This window comes from Tauraco erythrolophus, chromosome 9 (assembly GCF_009769465.1).
Source record: "Tauraco erythrolophus isolate bTauEry1 chromosome 9, bTauEry1.pri, whole genome shotgun sequence".
Lineage (NCBI taxonomy): Eukaryota > Metazoa > Chordata > Aves > Musophagiformes > Musophagidae > Tauraco > Tauraco erythrolophus.
This window is the reverse complement of record NC_141473.1, coordinates 29,174,797-29,193,601: the sequence shown is the minus strand read 5'-3', so window position 1 is coordinate 29,193,601 and position 18,805 is coordinate 29,174,797. Positions and strand designations below refer to the sequence as shown.

At 40.0% G+C, this 18,805-nt stretch overlaps 2 protein-coding genes across 2 annotated transcripts; one reads left to right on the top strand and one right to left on the bottom strand.

Moving 5' to 3' along the window:
• Nucleotides 1-4,859: 4,859 nt before the first annotated feature.
• EXOSC3 (exosome component 3) lies at nucleotides 4,860-9,338 on the bottom strand. Its single transcript, XM_086616943.1, has 4 exons — nucleotides 9,060-9,338; nucleotides 8,819-8,968; nucleotides 7,797-7,948; nucleotides 4,860-6,330 (listed from the first exon to the last, which is right to left on the bottom strand). Exons 1-4 carry the CDS (start codon nucleotides 9,336-9,338, stop codon nucleotides 6,129-6,131), a joined length of 783 nt encoding a protein of 260 aa, XP_086473069.1. The 3' UTR covers nucleotides 4,860-6,128.
• A 3,505-nt stretch (nucleotides 9,339-12,843) lies between these two features.
• LOC104371516 (DPY30 domain-containing protein 1) lies at nucleotides 12,844-17,765 on the top strand. The gene is made up of 5 exons (XM_009978282.1): nucleotides 12,844-12,990; nucleotides 13,088-13,210; nucleotides 14,971-15,051; nucleotides 15,989-16,081; nucleotides 17,712-17,765. Exons 1-5 carry the CDS (start codon nucleotides 12,844-12,846, stop codon nucleotides 17,763-17,765), a joined length of 498 nt encoding a protein of 165 aa, XP_009976584.1.
• Nucleotides 17,766-18,805: the final 1,040 nt, after the last annotated feature.

Here is an 18,805-nt window from a genome sequence, read left to right as displayed (position 1 = left end):
CATTAGAATACATATATCTTCATCACCTCAGAAAAACATTATGACAAAAAAAATGATTGACAAATTCAGTCAGCCATCATCATGTAATTAAAACCCTAATTTCTGCAGGCCATCAACATTCCTTTCTTCTGAATTTTATAATGGTTGGGGCTTCAGCTGTCAACATTCAGCAATGTTAGAATTGCAGCTCCAGTACTTTTGTTGCCATGGTAAGCGCACAAAACAAAACCCCCAACTTTTTTCTTAATGATACTTCTGCACGTTACACCTAAATCTGGCAGCTGGCCTTCACAATTCAAAGGTAGCCAGTACTCTGGGGGGGAGGGAACACCTATCACAAGATGAAAATATCTTTTTATTTATTCTTTGCTCTGAGTAGGAGTCCATGACTAGGCATCAGTTCATCACAGAAACGACGCTGACTTCATTTGTCCCTATTGTAGAAAGGAAAAATGCAGAAAAATCCGAGCCCAAGTATCTGGATTCCATCCAAAAATATCTTCCTAACCTACAAAGCAGACAAACCCCTTGAATGTATGCACATTTGTAGTAGATGCAGACCACAAAGAAAAACGGTGTCATGAAAATACTGTACTCTAACCTTCTCTGTTCACCTCTCCAGAAATGACTGCTTTCCATGAAAAGCTACTGTGCTATATAAGTGGAATTGTAGCAACAACTACTTTGTCCTTATTAGATTGCCTTCGCCTTCATTGCTTTAGAAAGGTAGTGAGATTTTTGGCAGCAAAGTTGAATGGGAATTTGACTTCTTTGGTTTTCGGTTTTTCCTTCTTGATAAAAATCATATTATCATTGATCTACAACAGTTGAGCTTTTTCATGCACCTATTCAGATGTTATTCAAAGATTTTTCCTGTTAAAGAAAAGAGAATAATAAAGTCCCTAAGACACACGAAAAGAACATTTCACAGAGCAACAGGCACCAACATTTAATCTTCTAGTTCTCAGGTTTTGAATAGTGCTCTTAAAAAGCACATTGATCCCTTCTCTTTCTGCTTTTGTAATTCAGTTTTATAGCAGTTAAACTGCATGAAGAGTATCAGTCTGCAAACTGCTGGTACATCAGTTAATTAAATCTCCCTAGCATGCCTGTGCATAAGTCGCCCAGCACACACTGCATCAGTATCTATGCTAAAACATGATCTAGCATTACGAAACTTTCAATTCATGTACCAAATGACAAAGCTGTATGTTATTTCAGCAGTTAATTATTTCTGCTTCTTGTTGGATCATGCTTCTATAGATCAGCTTTAGACCAAGGGCGTTGTTAGACAAATGGGATATAGAAAATACTGTTTAATATCTGGAAACAGGAGATCTCAAAAACAACAAGGAAACAGAGAGTGGTGGGCTAAGGCAGGATATAGGCCCTATGCCTGTGGAAGGATCTCCAGACTAGTTACGATTTGCGATATTAAGCCAGTAAGATTGAACGCAGATATACAAAAACACAGCTTGAACTTTTCACCCATGTGCTTCTAAAGGCACATCCACACGGATGCAGACTGACAGAGGTTTCAGCTAGACAAGGCAAAAGCCATCTCTCATTTGGAGGCAATACAGCGATACGTAGCCATGTGGTGGTGTTTTCAACCTCATCCTGCTTGTCAGGAAATAAAGGCACCAGCCTGTCTACAGCCAGCCTGGACACAGGATCTTAGATTTATCGTAAGTAAGATCAGGGTGCGGTAGTCAGTGAAGAAACCAAAAGACCTATAGGTCTTTTGAAATTAGTTTCATCCGCGGTTCACAGTGGAACACCAAGAGACTGGTGCAACACTCTCCATCTGGACAAGGACAGGAAGAAAGAATTAGTAAGTCTTTTTAACGGGTATACAGATGCTTAAACAAATCTCTTTTGGCATTAGCCTAGTAAACACTGAATCACAGAAAAGCCTACCATTTACAACAATGCAACAGATAACCAAAGCCTTTGGAAAGTGCAGATGAGGTCATCAGTTCTGTCTGTCCTTCAGTCTTTAGTTCTTTACAGCAGGTAACTAATTAAAGCTAAACTGAATCGTGGTGGCATGTATTTTCTCTTTGTCCTGTTTACTGCACTGCTACCTATACTGTTATCCTATTCCAATTTTTCAGTTTTTCTCATAGTAGGTAGGACACTGAGGCCTAGTAAAAAGAGTTATTTTTAATGACTACTCAAGCCACTAAAAGAGCGATCAAGCTTCAGGCTCTATAAGCAAGAACAACATCCCAAAATAGCCATATTGATAACACCAAAAAGACAGTAACTGCACTTCTGCAAACCAGGACATCAAAGAAAAACAGTCATTCTGCAGTGGTCCTGGTTATCTACCCACAGCTACTACACAGCTTCTATTAAAATCCAGGCACCCAACATCCTTCCAGGCTATTTCTGTTTCAAACTGTTGAGGCAAAACATGTTTAATTCCTTACTATAGACTTCAATAGCAGTTATGAATCTTACAATTTATACAAGTCATTAATGAGGACAAGACTACTCGTGCTAGTAATAAAACGAAATAAAGTGTCCTTCATTTTCCATAAGTCAGCTAGTTTCTATACTCAGTCAAACAACATCTCACCATGTTGGTTGTAGGTAGCTAGAAAAACTGGTGTAAATGCTTTCTTATATAAGTACATAGAGCTTGAAGGTCATCAATTTGTAGGGTTTAAAATAACCTGTTGATGTACTAGTTGATTTGGCTGTTACTCAGAATTATTTGTTCAAACACTAAGGAAGAGAATTGGGTGTTAACAAATTTACACTTCTCTAGTAGTAGATGAGCTGCTCTTAAAATCTGAGAGAAAAATTCCATGACCTCTTCTGCTAAAAGAACATCCAAGTTAGAAAAACAAAGTAAGCCTACTATTAAAAGTGTTGATGACAATCTGGGTCATTTTGACAGACCTTGGCTAGGAATCAAATACACATGCCAACAAACCTCAGTTGAAGCTTCTGGTAGTAAGGTGGTAACGAGTAGTTGGGCACAGTAAATTTCTGCTCTAGCAGAGCTACAGCCACACTCTAACCATAGCCTGAGAGGTAAGCTCTTAATCCTCTTATTAAAGTGAACAATTTGTCTGTGCAACTTTCTTCTGCTAGAACAAAATACAATGTTTCACTATCAGACTTAGTTTCAACACACGTATCTGTACTTTTCGTTAGCATTTATTCTTGGTCTTTATACATAAGCACATCAACCTAGGAAGGGCCACAAACTACATATTTTCTATTTTCAATTTATGGTTTCCATTTCATTATTTGTGAACTTTCTTCTTAAAGGGCTGTGCTCGTACTTGGGGATATGGACTGTGTCCATGTTGACATCTACAGTCGTCTTAACGTTCATCACAACTTGAAAGAAAAGCAATGTAACAAAGCACCCAATGCACAGTCACCGAGTATGTGAAATGAAGACTATAAATGACCTAAATGATCACGCAGATAAACAAAACAGAAAGACATTCTACTAAGCAAGGAACATTTCAAATCCACAGCATCACTTCTCCAAGTTCCATTTCCTGAAACATATGTGTTCATGGGCCTTTAATGGGAATGTGAAGGAGTTCCTGTAACATTTCCAGCAGAATATATAATTAACTCGTGATCACTCTTACTTCCTAGAACCAAGTTATATTCTGTGTCACTCTTTTTGGTGATACTGGTTTAGTCACTGAGCCAGAACTAAAAGCTCACAAAGACATCATATAGATTTTTCCTGAATATTTTGTTCCTTAGATAAAGCTTGGCAAAGCTATTAAGTGGTTTAAAGAATGTAGATACTTTGATTTTCTCCAAGTAAAACAAACCATCAACATTGCCTTCTTTTAGTAACATGTTTAAATGTATTTGATTTCAAGCATTTTCTCCCCACACCCCTTTTGCTCACATGCACTGTCATTTTTGCCACTGCTTAAGTTGTCAAGCAAATTTAAGAGTAGTACATACTTAAAATTATTGTGTAGGGGGTAAAACTGAAGTACCTTGTGGATACACTACTTTGTTAAATTAAAAACAAGAACAATTTTAATGCATTTTGGTTCTTGCTCTTGATTTAGCTAAGGTTGTATTTAGGTGATAAGCAGTTGACAGCTGGACAAAATAATGGGTGCTGTGAAATAGGGCACTGATGATGCTGAAAACTTTCAAGGTCACCATTTGCTATGCTGCATCACCAAAACAGCATTTTTAAGTCAGGGACTGTCCATGTTTCTTGCAGGTTAGGCTTAAAACTCAGACGCTTGGGAGGGAAGGGAGATTGCTTAGACAGGTAAAAGGGGGAGTGTTAAAGCTAATTGCATTCAAGCCACAACTCTTCAGGAAATGATCCATGTCATTCCCCATTCCTGTGGTTTTACTATTACGATCCAAGAACATTCACAGAAAACAAAGATAGCAACCTGAGATGATTTGGCAAGTGCTTTTCTGCTTACGCCAGCTACTTTTCTACTAAGACAATCTGCAGAGGCTCTAGTTAGCTAAAGCTGAAAAAACACTGGAGAAGAGCAGAGTTAGTGAAATCCTTATTAAATTACAGCCTTTCATGTGTAGTAAGAGACAGATCATAGGCCTAAAGGACTTACAGGATGTGAATGAAAGTCACTTCAGCTGGGAGAAGGCAGGTGAAAAAAGATGACTAAAGACCTACCAAGGCAGATAAGCAATACTCTAAATGCTAAATAGGGAAGCCAGTGAAACCCAGAAAGAATTCTGAATTGCAGCCATTAGACTCATGTGGAAACCATTAGAGTTGTTTTTATTGAATCAGGGGAAGCCCTAGGTAAGCTCATTAAAGTTGAGTCAGAGGAGTGGCTCTGAACTGAGGCAATTTCTAAATGAGAGATGCCAAAGAAAAGTGTATTGAATACCACAGGCTGAACTTTGGATGAAATACAGAATAAAGAGGAAGAATTTAATTTCCACTTGGAATTAAGGTAGTATTCAGGCTTACTCTAATTAGTCCATTTTTTCTAATTTAACTGTTGCTATCAAATTACTGAGCTTATTAATAACCATGAAAAATAATGGATCTAAGTAACTGCTTAAACAGCTCCAATGCTGTTCATTGGATACATACAGTCAAACTTCTCTCCCACAGGAAGCAGGCATCAGTAATTCCCCTTCCATTACTCCAAGGTTCTCCTCTCAAAAGAACAGTAGCAAGCAATTCACATACTAAAATAGATTGACAGCTCATCCTTCCTAGGACAGCATTTCTGTATGCATGTGAGGAACTACTACACAATGAAGCCTAAACCAGCTTTTTTCAGATATACTGATTTTGTTAAACATGAAGCAAAGTTACATGGAATCTTTGCGCCATAACTAAACAAAACAGATGTAAAATGTCTAGAATTGCTGCTTTACCTAATCTCTAGTTAAAAAGCACTTAAGAAAAGTTGCAAGTGACTTCAAATAGCATTGCCATTAAGTATATTTTTTTTTACCTCCAGTAAGCCATCAAGACTCCTGAATGTTCACACTGATTTTATGTCCTAATCAGTATTTCCTTAAGACTACTACAGGTTATCTTCTAGGGAAAAGTAGTAAGGTCACTGGGACCATATGTTAGGTCTTACCTGATCATTCATCTTAACCATACTATGGTTATTTTATGCTACATTGTCATTTTTTTTCCTCTGGTATTCTCCACCTGCATTTTTATTTCCAAATTTTGTAAAATATTAAATAATCACTTCTTGTCACTGTATAAATAGAGCACCTGACCAGAATGAATGACCTATAGGATACTCTCTGCTACCTCAAGTAAACATGTATTGTTTGAAGTTTTAATATTGACTAAAAAATCAAATATATGCAGTTTACTAATTGACTAGTTTTCTTACAGAAGACTTAGTTAGAACTCAAAACTCAGAGTAATGGAAACTTTTAAAGGTTGCCTCCAGATCAGTCAGAAAATTCATAAATGGGGTTTCATAATCACAAAAGTAAGTAAAAACAAAGTTCCTAAACAAGACAAAACAAGCTGAATGGATGATAAAGGGAAATGAAGAGCAACAAAAGTCTAGTACTTCATTTAAAAAATGGCTTTTAATATAAATCTGAATATAAAAATAACCAACATCCTACAGTCATCTCAAACACATCCTTGGGGTTTTCTCTTATCAATTCCCTGACAATTTGGCAAGCGCTTGTTTTCTCTGTTCTGCAGTCATATACTCACAGGCTTCCAAAATATTTACTATAATTAAAGTCTGTTGAACTGTTTTGGCTTTTACCCATATTCTTCCATTCATTCCCAGCACCAGCTCAAATGGGTACAATTGTGACAACTCCTGAATGATTTCACATTTGGGAGCCAAGAGCCTGCAAACAAGATTTAAAAAAGTCAGAATAAGAATTAAGTGCTCGCATTTGATAGATACCACATTATTAATCAATAACTAAACTGCAGTACTGGTGTTTTGGGAGCTATTAAAGCAACACCAAACGGTAACATGATCAAGTTGTCTACACATCCAAAATAGCAATGCAGGACCAGATTTTTAATTCTCCTCTAATATATGCACCTAAATAATACAGCACCTGAATTTAATTGCTTTTTTCTAATTAGATTTGGAAGTAATACCTGACAAATTTAAAGTGAATTGATACTTTTGTAACAATTCTATGATTTAATAAATTTCTAAAACTACACTGTTTGACAAAGTGTTTTAAGTGCTGCTATTTATAAATTTGACACTGGAGTTAACAATATGCCTTTTGAAAAAGACAACTTCTCCTTCAAGAGACAATATTAACAGCAGTAAACCAAATCTTTTGTTTTTATTAGGTGACAGCATACTGAAAAATAAAAGTGTCAAGAACATTGTCATACATCTAGGATTAAATCAAGCTTCAACAGGCTTTTTCAAAGAAGAAACAAACAAGTCAGGATGTAGCAGTTTACTTGTAATATACTGTTATTTCTTTACTTGCATATAGATAAAATTTGGAAAAGAAACACAATAGTTGCAAAAACATTTTGTAACAGTTCACACTGACTTCTGATGGGACATGTAAACCAGACAAATCATTACTTAAAAAACAGGTATGAAATAGCTGCTCTGAATGTCCAGATTGCTTTTCCAAAGAACAAAAAAAACCACAAAAAAACTCACCCAAAAGCAACAAAGCAGCTTGACTATCATTTATCCATATAAGGCAGTATTCTTTGTCAGTCACAAAAATCTCATCTTTACATCAGCACAAGTAACTCCAAAGTCCACAGTACATTTAAACGCTTATGACAGTTCCTGGATTAACAAGGTAGTTTTAAATGGAAATCCCAATATTTTTTCATCTGTAGCCTTATTTCAATACAATTTTTCTTTTTAAGTCAGAAAATACTGTGTATTGATGTGGAAAGACCCCTTTAATCAGCTGTCAGCCAAATTTATATCTCCCACTACTCTACTAGGTAGAAAAAAAAATACAGCAAGCATTTCCAAATTCGAAACTCCAAGGTAGTAGGTATGTACCTGAAACCCCAGCTTGAAAGTTTGATTTCCCCACATCAATGGTTTTATATTCCATACTGCCATGGCAACTACATCACTTTTTTGAAACAGATCACAAAACACCATACAGAAGAGCATCTAAATCTCTTAAGGGGGAAAAGGCATGCTCCTTCTAGCTCAATATCCATACTCTATCCAGTAAAACTGGTATAAATGCACTAAAACAATTACACACTGATTATCAAATTGTCCACACAGTTCAGAGGAAATAGTGCGAAACCTACCCACCATATTACATGTTATGAGTGACTAGTTATTTTTCTTAGTACTTACTTTCTTATTAGACCTAAGGAAACTTTAAAGAGGAAGCCATCTTGTCCAATTATTCCCATTCCACTTGATCTTCCACTGCTGTCAATACAGACCATCTCTGGTTCCATGTCTTTATTTGCTACAAGGAACTGACCATAAATAAGATCTCCCACCTAAACAAAGCAGTGTCAAAAAGCAGAAGTATTAAAGAAGATCATACTGCACACTTGTAAGGTATACTTAGTTGATAAAGACCCTCCCATGAGGCCAAAATAGTTTTAAAATATTGGTGACAGAAAAATTAACAAGTGTAATAGGAATTTTCATTTTCTCTTTTTCTACTAAAGCAAATATCCTCTAGGAACAATTCTCTTGTATCACTACTGGAACTTGAAAGATACAAAGAAGTACAGAATTGTATTTCATGGAGTATTCCTCTTTTCTTTTTTAAAGACCAAACATGAATTCCTCTTTCTTCAGACTTTAAGGGTATGAAAAGTAAGCAATCTGCTCTTGTGATCATTTATCAGGACAACAATAACAAAAATCACGTGAACCTATTTTGCTTTTGTTAACAGTTTAGTTTTACATTCTGGTGATAGTGTTTCAGTTCAATGCAGCAGCTGTGGCATGCATGTGCCACACGACTGTTTATAACAGTGTTATTAAAAAACCTGTTTTCTACCAGTATCAGATAATGTAAAACCTTGGTTTAGAACCTTAACTGTGTCCCTTTGGATGCACATTAGTGATAAACTGCATGTACTGCTGACAGTATTATGGGAAGCCAAAACGTAAGGAGTGAAAAAGCCTGCCACCTGACAGATACCAAGCCACACTCGTTACATGTGCTCTTAAAGAGCCTCAGAAACCTCACAATGTAATCATGCAAAAATCTCCAAAGCACAACCACTGCATATAAACCTGCACTCCTCTTACGTCTGACTTATAAAATACCTTTTATTGAGGAAAAGCTACTAAAACGTAACAGAAGCATCAAATGACATCACTAAAGCGTCACCCCCAATAAACAGAAGTATTACCTGCACATTTGGCCTGTTCCTCTTCGTGGCGCCTTCGAAGGCCAGGTAGGACAGCGACGCCTGCTCGCTCCCACCGACGTCCAGCTTAAACACGTCTCCCGCTTTGGCCGTCACGATGCCTATGACGTGGTCGCCCTTGACCGGCACATACTGCAAACGGGGTCCGCGGACAAACACGTCAGTGAAGAGCGGCCGAGACGGGCGCCGCCCCCCGCCCCCCTGCCCGGCCGGAGGGACCCACCCGCTTCTGCTGCGAGTCCACCCAGTAGGCGCCCCCCGCCGCCGCGCCGCCGCCCGCCTGGCGGTGCCGCAGCAGGCCGCACTTGGTCACCAGCAGGCCGGCGGCGCACCGCCGCAGCCCCGGCCCGCAGAGCAGCCGGCCCCGCGGGGCCGTGCCGGCGCCCAGCCGCAGCCGCTCCCCGTCCTCGTCGGGGTGCCCGGGGAGGAGCAGCACGTCCCCGGGCAGCACCACCTGCCCCACGCAGGCCTCGGCCGCCGCGCCGCGCGCCCCCGCCGCCATCGCTGCGCAGGCGCCGGAGCGCCGCGAAGCGCCGCGCATGCGCGGGGGGGCCCGGCCGAGACGGGCACCACGCCGCGTGGGACGGCGGCCCCGCCGCGGGGGCGGGACACGCCACCGGCCGCTGTGAAAGGGGCAGCCGCGGGCCGGCGGTGCGCTTCTCCCCTCAGCCCCGGGGGTGAAGGGGGCTGCGCCTTTAGCGCCCCGTGAAACGTGTTCGCAGAGCGCCAGCGGCATCCTCCGGCCGGAGCTGTAATACCCGCTCCCGGCCGGTGTTCATAGATTCATAGATTTCACGGTTGGAAAAGACCTTAGAGATCATCCAGTCCAACCGTCCCTAATCCCCATTAAACTATATCCTTAAGCAGTTCATCCACCCTTTTCTTAAACACATCCAGGGATGGGGACTGAACCACCTCCCTGGGCAGCCTATTCCAGTGGCTGACAACCCTTTCAGAGAAGAAATACTTCCTAACATCCAACCTGAATCTCCCCTGACTAAGCTTATACCCATTTCCTCTTGTTCTATCACCCAACACTAATGTAAAGAGCCCTTCCCCCACCTCCCCACCATCCCTTCTCAAGTATTTGTAGGCTGTAATCAGGTCTCCCCTCAGCCTCCTCTTCTCCAGGCTAAACAGCCCCAACTCCCTCAGCCGCTCCCCATAAGTTTTATTTTCCAGCCCCTTGACCAGTTTAGTCGCCCTTCTTTGGACTCGCTCTAGGAGCTCAATATCTCTCAAAGCGAGGGGCCCAAAACTGGACACAATATTCCAGGTGTGGCCTCACCAGTGCCGAGTACAGGGGCAGGATCACTTCCCTATTCCTGCTGGTTACACTATTCTTGATACACGCCAGTATCCCATTGGCCTTTTTGGCCACCTGGGCACACTGCTGGCTCATATCAAGCCGGTAATCAACCAACACCCCCAGGTCCTTCTCCGCCAGGCAGCTCTCCAGCCACTCTCCCCCAAGCCCATAGCGATGCTTGGGGTTTTTATACCCCAAGTGAAGGACTCTGCACTTGGCCTTATTAAAGCTCATGCCATTGGCCTCAGCCCAACGATCCAGTCTGTTCAAATCCCTCTGAAGGGCCTCCCTACCCTCGAGCAGATCGACACAGCCTCCCAGCTTGGTGTCATCCACAGATTTACTGAGGGTACATTCAATCTCCTCATCCAGGTCATTGACAAAGATGTTAAACAGAACCAGACCCAGCACTGAGCCCTGGGGAACCCCACTGGTGACCAGCCTCCAGCCAGATTTAGTCCTGTTTACCACCACTTTTTGGGCCCAGCCATCCAACCAGTTTTTAACCCAGTTAAACCAGTTAAACCCAGTTCTTCCAGAAATACCACAGCCAGCTCCTTACCTTCCGAAAGACAGCTTTATCAGCTGCATGCTCCATCGCTCCGATGCAATTTTTCATTCTGGAAAGAATTTTTTCTACAATCTTTCATTTCTGCCAGGGAAAGATCAAGATAACGTTTGTGTGATTAAGCCTCAGAATTAATAGAGACCTGAACCAGTTCTTTCAGCAGTGGTTACTCGCAGGGTTCTTTAATGCCCAACTAAAAGTTGGCAGCAAAAGAAACAGGCGGCCAAATCTGAGGTGAACATCGGCCAAGACGTCTGTCAATGAGGACAAAAGATGGGTCTGCTTCAATGCAGGAAGTCTCACTTGAAGCACGGGAGATCACAGCTCCTACTTGGCTACAAAATCTTTATTCCGCGTTAGCTCAGGTTCCTTACGCTAACATTCCAAGAATATTTTCTTTCCTAAATTGCATTTTAGTCTTTATCTACATGCGCATACGTATTCATGCGCACACATGCATAGAATGATTTAATCGCTAAATAAAACAGGAAGGATAAGGAAGTTGCCAGTAGATTGCATCAGGATTGATTTAAGATGCTTTTGTGGAAACCTCTTCAGGTATGAAAGGAAACTTCGTGGAGAGATGGAGTTGAACGCATTTGAAACGCCCTTGTCCCTGGGAACACCGCACCGCGACCCCAAGGAGCGGTAGCGGACGCCCCGTTTCTGCTGTGTCCGTGGTTCACCCCGCGCTCCCGTGAAAGACGCGGCTGCCGGGCGCCGCCCGGGCCTCACCGCCGCCGCCGCCGCATCCGTACGAGGCGGCGGGCGGGACCGGCGCGCGGCGGCAGCGGCTGGCACCGCCCCGCTGCGCCCTTCCTCCAATCACGCGCCTCCTGCTGGGCACGTGGGGGTCACGCTGCGCTCGCGAGCGGTGTCGCTTAGCAACCCAGAGCGTTCCGGGCGGTGCGCGCCCCGCCGTGGTCCCTCTGCGCTGGGCGCCGCTGCGGCGTTGGAGCCGGTGGGGAGGCGCCCAGCAGCCGTTGGACCGGAGACGGGCGGTCGGTGAGAGCAAGGGGGTGGTGGGGGCTGCCGTCCCGGGGCTGCGCTCGGGGCGCCGGGAGCTGGTGTCGGCGAGCAGCAGGAGCGGGGCTGCTCTGAGGGAAGCCGAGGCCGGGTAGTTACCTCGGCGGCAGCGTGGTGACCGCACCGGGTCCTAGTGGCGGTCCACGGAGCACCGGGCGAGGCAGGGTGACGTGCCAGGTCCACGCAAGGAAGCCGCAGAGCACCAGAGGAGCCGGGCTAAGGAACGGGCCCGCCCGGCGTGTAGCGCAGGGGAGGGGTGAAGGTCCCAGGCTGTGCTTAAATGGAGCGCGGGGTGGAGGACGTGGGCGGAGGCTCCAGGTGAAAACGGTTGGGTCAATCAAGCCTGCTAGTGCCTTCGGGGCCCTGACAGCGGGTCTAGTGCCGACGGGCCGTGCGGCGCGGAGCTGCCCGGCGTCTTTAGGGGGACCTGCTACTCGACGGGCGCCCTTCCCAGCGAGGGATCCGCTGCCTCCTCCAGGCCAGGGCTGCGCGAGACGGGTTCAGTCCCGTTGACAGCCAAGGCAGGGTGTTTCCGCATTGCAGAAATCGGGTTTCAGATGTGTTATGTGCTTGCTGGCACAGGGCCGGTAAAACCTTGCGTGTGCACAGGGATTTGTGCCTTTCATCACTGCATAGAGTGATTGCTTCAGGCCCTGGTCTTGCACACATGTCTTAAAGATAGCTTTGCTAGTTCAAACTAAAATCTATATCCTGAATCGTTCACAGAACTACTTTGCTGTTCTTCAAATATCTATATAGAAGTTTTCTATATCCTGTTGTGGTTTTGACTTTTTTTTGCTATCATGCTGACCTAGAATTACCGGTGTATTTCCAAGCGGTTTCTGAATTATATGTGCCAAAAACAGTAAGGCAGGTTTTGAGCATTTTTTTCTGCAGCACTTGGTATAACTGATCTGTCACTGGAGCTTTTAAGAACTAGCCCAATATTAAATTTAAATCACTTTCTTCTAATTGCCAGATTAATAAAAAGAGTAATGTCATATTCAGTATTTGATGCCTGAGGCAATAATTCTTAAAACCCCTAATGTAATTCTGACATTGATGGCTAATGTATGTCTGTCTGTCTGTTGTTAGTAGATGTGAATGGAGTCTCAGTATCTGAAGAGATGCCTGGGGAGTTGCTTGAAAAAGGGACTGGCAGAGGTTGTAGAGCATCGGCCCGCAGATCCAATAGAGTATCTGGCACACTGGATTTACAATTACAGAAGAATCTTAGATGAAGAAAAAAAGGTGGATCCATCTTGGGCAAAAAAAAATCGTGATAATAGAATTCACACTATTTAATATCTCTATTTTTTTTTAATTGATTCTGTGTTATCTCTAATAGAGAATGTTGGAGAGGATTGAGCAAGAACAAGAACGGGAGGCAGCCCTGGTAGAACTGGAAATGTTAAGAAAAATGAAGGAAGAAGAGCTAATGATCCAGCAGAAACTTGAAGAACAACATCAGGTTAATAATACTTAATAATAGATATTTATAAATAGTGTATGATGCTGTGGCATCTTTTAGCACTCTGTATACTTCTAATGTCTGTGTAATGATTTTGATAAAAGGTAGCATAAACCAAATATTTTAATCTCACTTTTCTAGATAATAACTGAAATGGTTAGTCAGCACATGGGAAGCAAAACTTAAATACTATTAAAAATTTATTTATTAAAAAAAATGAAGGAGCCTACCTAAGGTAAAAAGCAAGCAATTTAACGCTTATGTGAGCAGTAACTTAAAAGAAGTAGACTGTCTTCTGTAGTTAATTATGAACAAGAGCTGATGCTTTTAGAGCTAGAAATCATTGCAAAAATTTTTGACAGGCCTGCTAGGAGGCCTGGGAGTAATAACCGGTTATTGTCTCAAGCTACTTCAATGTAATATCAGTAAGATAAAAACAGGTAATGAGAATGTATACACAATTATAGATTCCTGTAAATGGTTGGGAATCAGTGAATGAAGATTGCCTGTTCAAGCGGTATGTATAGCCTGATCCCATGAGGTGCTTTTTTCTTTCCTTAGCTAACTGAGCATTCTGTTGGCATGAAGCAATTTGAATCCTATACTATGTGGACTTGAAATATGAGAAATAAAGATAACATCTGTGTTTCAAGCTATCCTTTATAAAGAAGTCTCACAAATTTGACCACGTGTGTAACAGCTTCTTGTTGCTGTGGTAGTGTTGACGTTGTCTGATGGCATTTTTTTACATGGCTGACTTTCACTATGTTAAAATCAAAAGTATAATTTCGAATCTATGCTGATCTTTTTAAGCCCAATTCTAGTGCAAGATGCATTAATTCTATTTCACCTGCACTTTTTAAATTTGGAATTTACTAATTTGCAGACCAAAAGTTATATGCTTAAGGATTTCATGAGTCATTTAAAATAGTAAATGGAATCAAGAATATGAGATTGTGTCTAGAGATAACTTACAGGAATGAAATTAATTATTTAATGTAAGCTAAAGGAAAGATGTTGGACAATACTCATATTAGACTTTTGTTAACCTAACTCACAATTGTGCCTATAGTCACGTACTCAGGCATGTTTGAATTATATGCACCAAAAAGGAATGTGAAAACTAGTTACTATAGTATGGCAACATTTGTAGTAACTGCTCACAAAATACTACAGCAAACAATATTCTCTAGGCCCTAGTTTTGTTGAATGTGAATGCTTAGATTAGGAGTTTCTGAAGTTTTGATCCAATAGGACTTAGGCTCACAAAGAATAAACACTTTGTATTAGATACTTCCAGTTGGAAATAATAAAGGTTGATGATGAAGATGATTAATGTTAATGGCATTGCTTACCAGTCTTTTCTATAGATTCGATTCTGTGTGGATTCATCTGTCTGTGCTAGATACTATAGGAAGTATCAGAGCTTTGTCCAAAGTGTAGGAGATAATGAATATAGACTGATAAAGAGCATGAGGAATGAGACAGTATCTGAAGTGCATACTCTAACTTCGGTTGTCTGTTTCTCCTTCTTCTTGGTAGTAAAGCCTTTCTATCCGTGCAAGTCTAAAACCTGTGACAATGTTAAGTTAGATGATACTGAAAGGGCTTTGTGTTATTAACATTGCAGTTATGTTTTATGCTTCCTTTTTATTTTTTTTTAAAGGTTTCAATCATGAAATAAATTGTAAGCAATGGAGTGGGAAGGATGAATGTGGGGTTTTTTCCTTCTAATTTGTCCTTTCTTAAACTGACTGCAGGGTCAGTTGGAACAAGAATGTGATGAGTTGGAACAGCAGAATGAAGAAGACGAAATACCGTTGCAGCAGAAAGATCAAGAGGTTTAAGCCAAAGCTTAGTCAGTAGTTGAAAATACTGTTAGTCAGCTGTCTTTTCCAGATGCAGGCACTAAATATGAAACACAAGGCAGAAGCCCATGGGTGTTGAATTAACACATAATTTAAAAAAAAAAAAGTGAAAATGAGGGAAGAATGTCTAACATCTTCCAGTCTGAGTTTTATACTTGAATTTTGGTCTGTCCTATTAGGTTTATTTAGTTTATATTCAGAACAGAGCATAAATTTATTGCAAAATTTAGCGTAAGGTCATTTTAATTGATGCTTTCACATTTCTTGACAGTATTTATGAGAAACTATTGTAGCTTAAGCATGTCTAATGTAAGTGTCTGGACAGTAATGTTTTACCATATCTCAGTGCTAAGTCCATTTTCTGTACCTGGAAAAGGAACTGTGGTTTGGAATTGGGATGCCTCTAGATTCTGAAATCCTCCTGATACACAGGAATTTATGCTAACAGAAGAGTGCGTATACAGACATTTGTGTAAGTGTATGGTCTTTTAGTGCTGTTTCATTCAAACATACACTGATAATTGGCATGTTTATCTCAATAAAGTTTTTAAGTGTCAGTATCTCTTAAATTTACGTGGAGCATGTCATATTTTAGATACGTACTTTTTAGAGCACTCTTAAAATACTGACAGAACATAATTGTAGAAAGATAGCAGTATGAAACTGACAGGAAAAATTAATATGTCAAAATCTAAGCCAGCTCCTGTTATTTAAAAAAAAATGATAAAAACAGTGTTAATGAGCGTACAAAGACCATATTCACATACTAACACGTTTGTATAGCACTCGTCTCAAGTATTATCTTTATACTAATACATAATGTCATTTTAACACACCTGAAGTATTCTCTATGGATAATTATTCATGACATGGAATACTTTAACTGAAAATTGATTTTCATTAACCATAGGAAAATGAAAAGACAATAGCTGAACTTCCAGATAGATCTGGAACACCTAATATGACCAGCGTTGAGGAGCTAGATGAGAATGGACAGTTTGAGGTAAGTGTTTAGAAAGAACGAGGAGATTATAAATTATTGATTCTTACAGATTTGCTTTTCTATGCCGACATATCAAAGGTTAAAACTGTTGTAGTTAAGACTGTGCTGGTTCTCTCTTATGTTTTTAAGAGATGATATTTTGGCCACAACCCCCAAACTGTCCTTAGCCTGTTCTCTGATACAAGCTAAATCGTTATAAAAGACTGTGGTGTTGGCTGACTAGATCTTCAAGATTTAAAATGCCTTTTTGTATTCAGATATGGTACAAATGAAAGTATGAATATTCTCAGAAAGGAGGCAGCCTTCCTTTGCCATCTGAAGAGATAGTCATATAAATCACTAAAGATGACTCGGTTTTGAGTGAGTGAAGTTATTTATATTTTTCTGGTTGATGTGAAGTATACTTTTTGTGCAGCAGAATGTACTCTTGTGCAGAGATATCTGAGCAAGCATTTAACATAAAAGACCAGATACTAAGGACACTGCTCACTGAGGCTAGGACCTGCTGAGAATCACATTATCTGAGCCCTGTGCCAACATGAATGTACTGCTTTCAGTGCTACAACTATGGCTCTATATTGTGATCCTCAGATATCTTCTATGACCAATGTTTTATTTGTTGTTTTGTGTTTGTTTTTTTTTCCCAATCCTTTTATACTAGACAGTCCAGGGAAATGAGAGGCCATAAATCAGCCTTCATTCATTGTAAGGCATGGCAGTACATTTAACAGATACTGCCAACTCCTGCAAGATCACTCAGCGTTATGAGTATTCACTGGTTATAGATACTGATATCTATCTGACTTTTTTTGGTTAGAGTATTCCAAGTGACTTGAGATTTTGATATACTAGTTTTAGTACTCCTTTACCAGAACCCTTTTTCCTTTTATTAGGCTTAATAATTTGCTCACTTAATTTCTTGTATCGGTAGTGTAGTTCTGGCTCAGAATTTATATTATGATATTAATATACTTTATGCTTAAGGTTACTTTAATAGCAGCCTGTTTTATAAGTGTTCTGTAAATATATTTATGAACATACTTATAACTATTCTTAGGATCAGGTTATCACAGGTCTTTTTTTCACTAAGGTAAATCAGAAGACTTTTCAAGGGCTCATATAGCCCCAATTTTTATATTTTTCTGTTTATTACATATTAAAAAGTATTCTTCAGGTTTCAGACATATTTTATATGTTCTTAAATTAGTGAATTGCAAAACCAGAAGTGAATATGAGTGATAAGTTTATCTACTTCTCCTTATACGTGCCATCATCCAAATTTTCATGGCAAAAGTCGTTTTAAGCTGGATTACATTGGCCTTTGGTGACGTTTCAGGTTTTGCAGTAATACATTTGTTGAATTAAACTACAAATTAAGAACAGATCAATGAAATTAAAATATATAGACTTGTACTTTTGAAACTATTCTGTTCTCAGAATCGTAGTACTTCATACAGACTTGGTGGATTTTATAAAAAAAGTTGGGTGATAAACTTCATCATAGTTCACTGAATGGAAGAATACTTAATTACATTGATGAATACCGGCTTGCTGTCGTGTTTTTTTCTTTTTTTCTGCTTTTTTCTTTTTGCAAAGCTGGCAACTGATAGGATTTCTTTTTTGTTTTTAGAATATAACAGACCCCATGGCAGAATCAGAACAAGAAAGTTCCCAGCTGATCTGAAAGCAGTAAATATATTTTCTACTCCTTACTTGCTGATCCTGAAGTGTAATATCTTAATTTATGTATTTTATATATAGAACTGATTTACATACCTGTTGTTTCAGTTTCTGTGCTTTCTAGGTGTTTGTATAAAGTTTGTTAATTCTGGCATATGATGCTTCCTTTCTGTTCTTAAACCATTGTAGCTAGCATGGCTGACTTAGAGGAAGAAAACTGCAATTGAAATGAAAGCAGTAAATACATTTTCTATTTGTTGCCCATTGATTCTTGAAGTGTAACAACTTAATAATTATAGATATGATTAATGTGTCAAGATTATTTTGGAGTAGAGGCTACAGTATGATAATTTGAATCAGTATTAAAAGAATAAAAGATTATTGAAAAAGGATTTTCCAAGCATTTGAATGATTTCTGATAGAAAGAGGGAATGCTGTATAGGTTAGAAGATGGAGAGTTCTGCACATCAAACTAGATGCAAATATCACAGCAGATTTTCCGATTTATCTGGAAGAGATAAATTGAACTCTGTGACTCCATATTGTCTGTCTTAGAAATCAGGAGGTACTGTTTGTAACACTAGGTGTTTGCTCTAGGCTTTATAATAACCTGATGTTAGGTGAGCTGCATGTGTCTGCATATCAGTTTCGATTAATCAAGTCTTAAAATAATCTTTCCTGCTTTTGTCTTGAATTTGCAAATCAAAAAATTGTGATGTCTTTACTAAATATCATTATTAATTCTCAAAGCTTCACTTCTAAAAGATTTGAAGAATATTTAGCTTAATCCATCTTTATCTGTAAAAACAAGTTTTATAATCCTTAAAGATTGCACTAATTTTTATAAGAACAAATTTCTGTGATCACTGATATCTTGGTACAGGTTGTCAAGAATGTTCCGTGTCTGTTCATTATAACTGGAAAAGACACCAGCATTAAGAAATCCTATGCTTCTTGGTTAGAACGTGCCTTTGCATCTCAGTGTCTTCCAATAATACAGGTTAGTTGGACAATTAACATGAAGACATTGCCAATATCGTGTAA

Bases quoted from the DNA above. Each gene is read 5' to 3' on its own strand.
- EXOSC3 (XM_086616943.1), bottom strand. From the start codon at position 9,338: ATGGCGGCGGGGGCGCGCGGCGCGGCGGCCGAGGCCTGCGTGGGGCAG. The intron at 7,949-8,818 runs GTAATACTTCTG...TGCTTTGTTTAG, and splicing joins GGAACAGGCCAAATGTGCAG to GTGGGAGATCTTATTTATGG. The intron at 6,331-7,796 runs GTAAGTACTAAG...TCTTGTTTGCAG, and splicing joins TCCTTAGGTCTAATAAGAAA to GCTCTTGGCTCCCAAATGTG.
- LOC104371516 (XM_009978282.1), top strand. From the start codon at position 12,844: ATGGAGTCTCAGTATCTGAAGAGATGCCTGGGGAGTTGCTTGAAAAAG. The intron at 12,991-13,087 runs GTGGATCCATCT...TATCTCTAATAG, and splicing joins TCTTAGATGAAGAAAAAAAG to AGAATGTTGGAGAGGATTGA. The intron at 13,211-14,970 runs GTTAATAATACT...AACTGACTGCAG, and splicing joins AACTTGAAGAACAACATCAG to GGTCAGTTGGAACAAGAATG.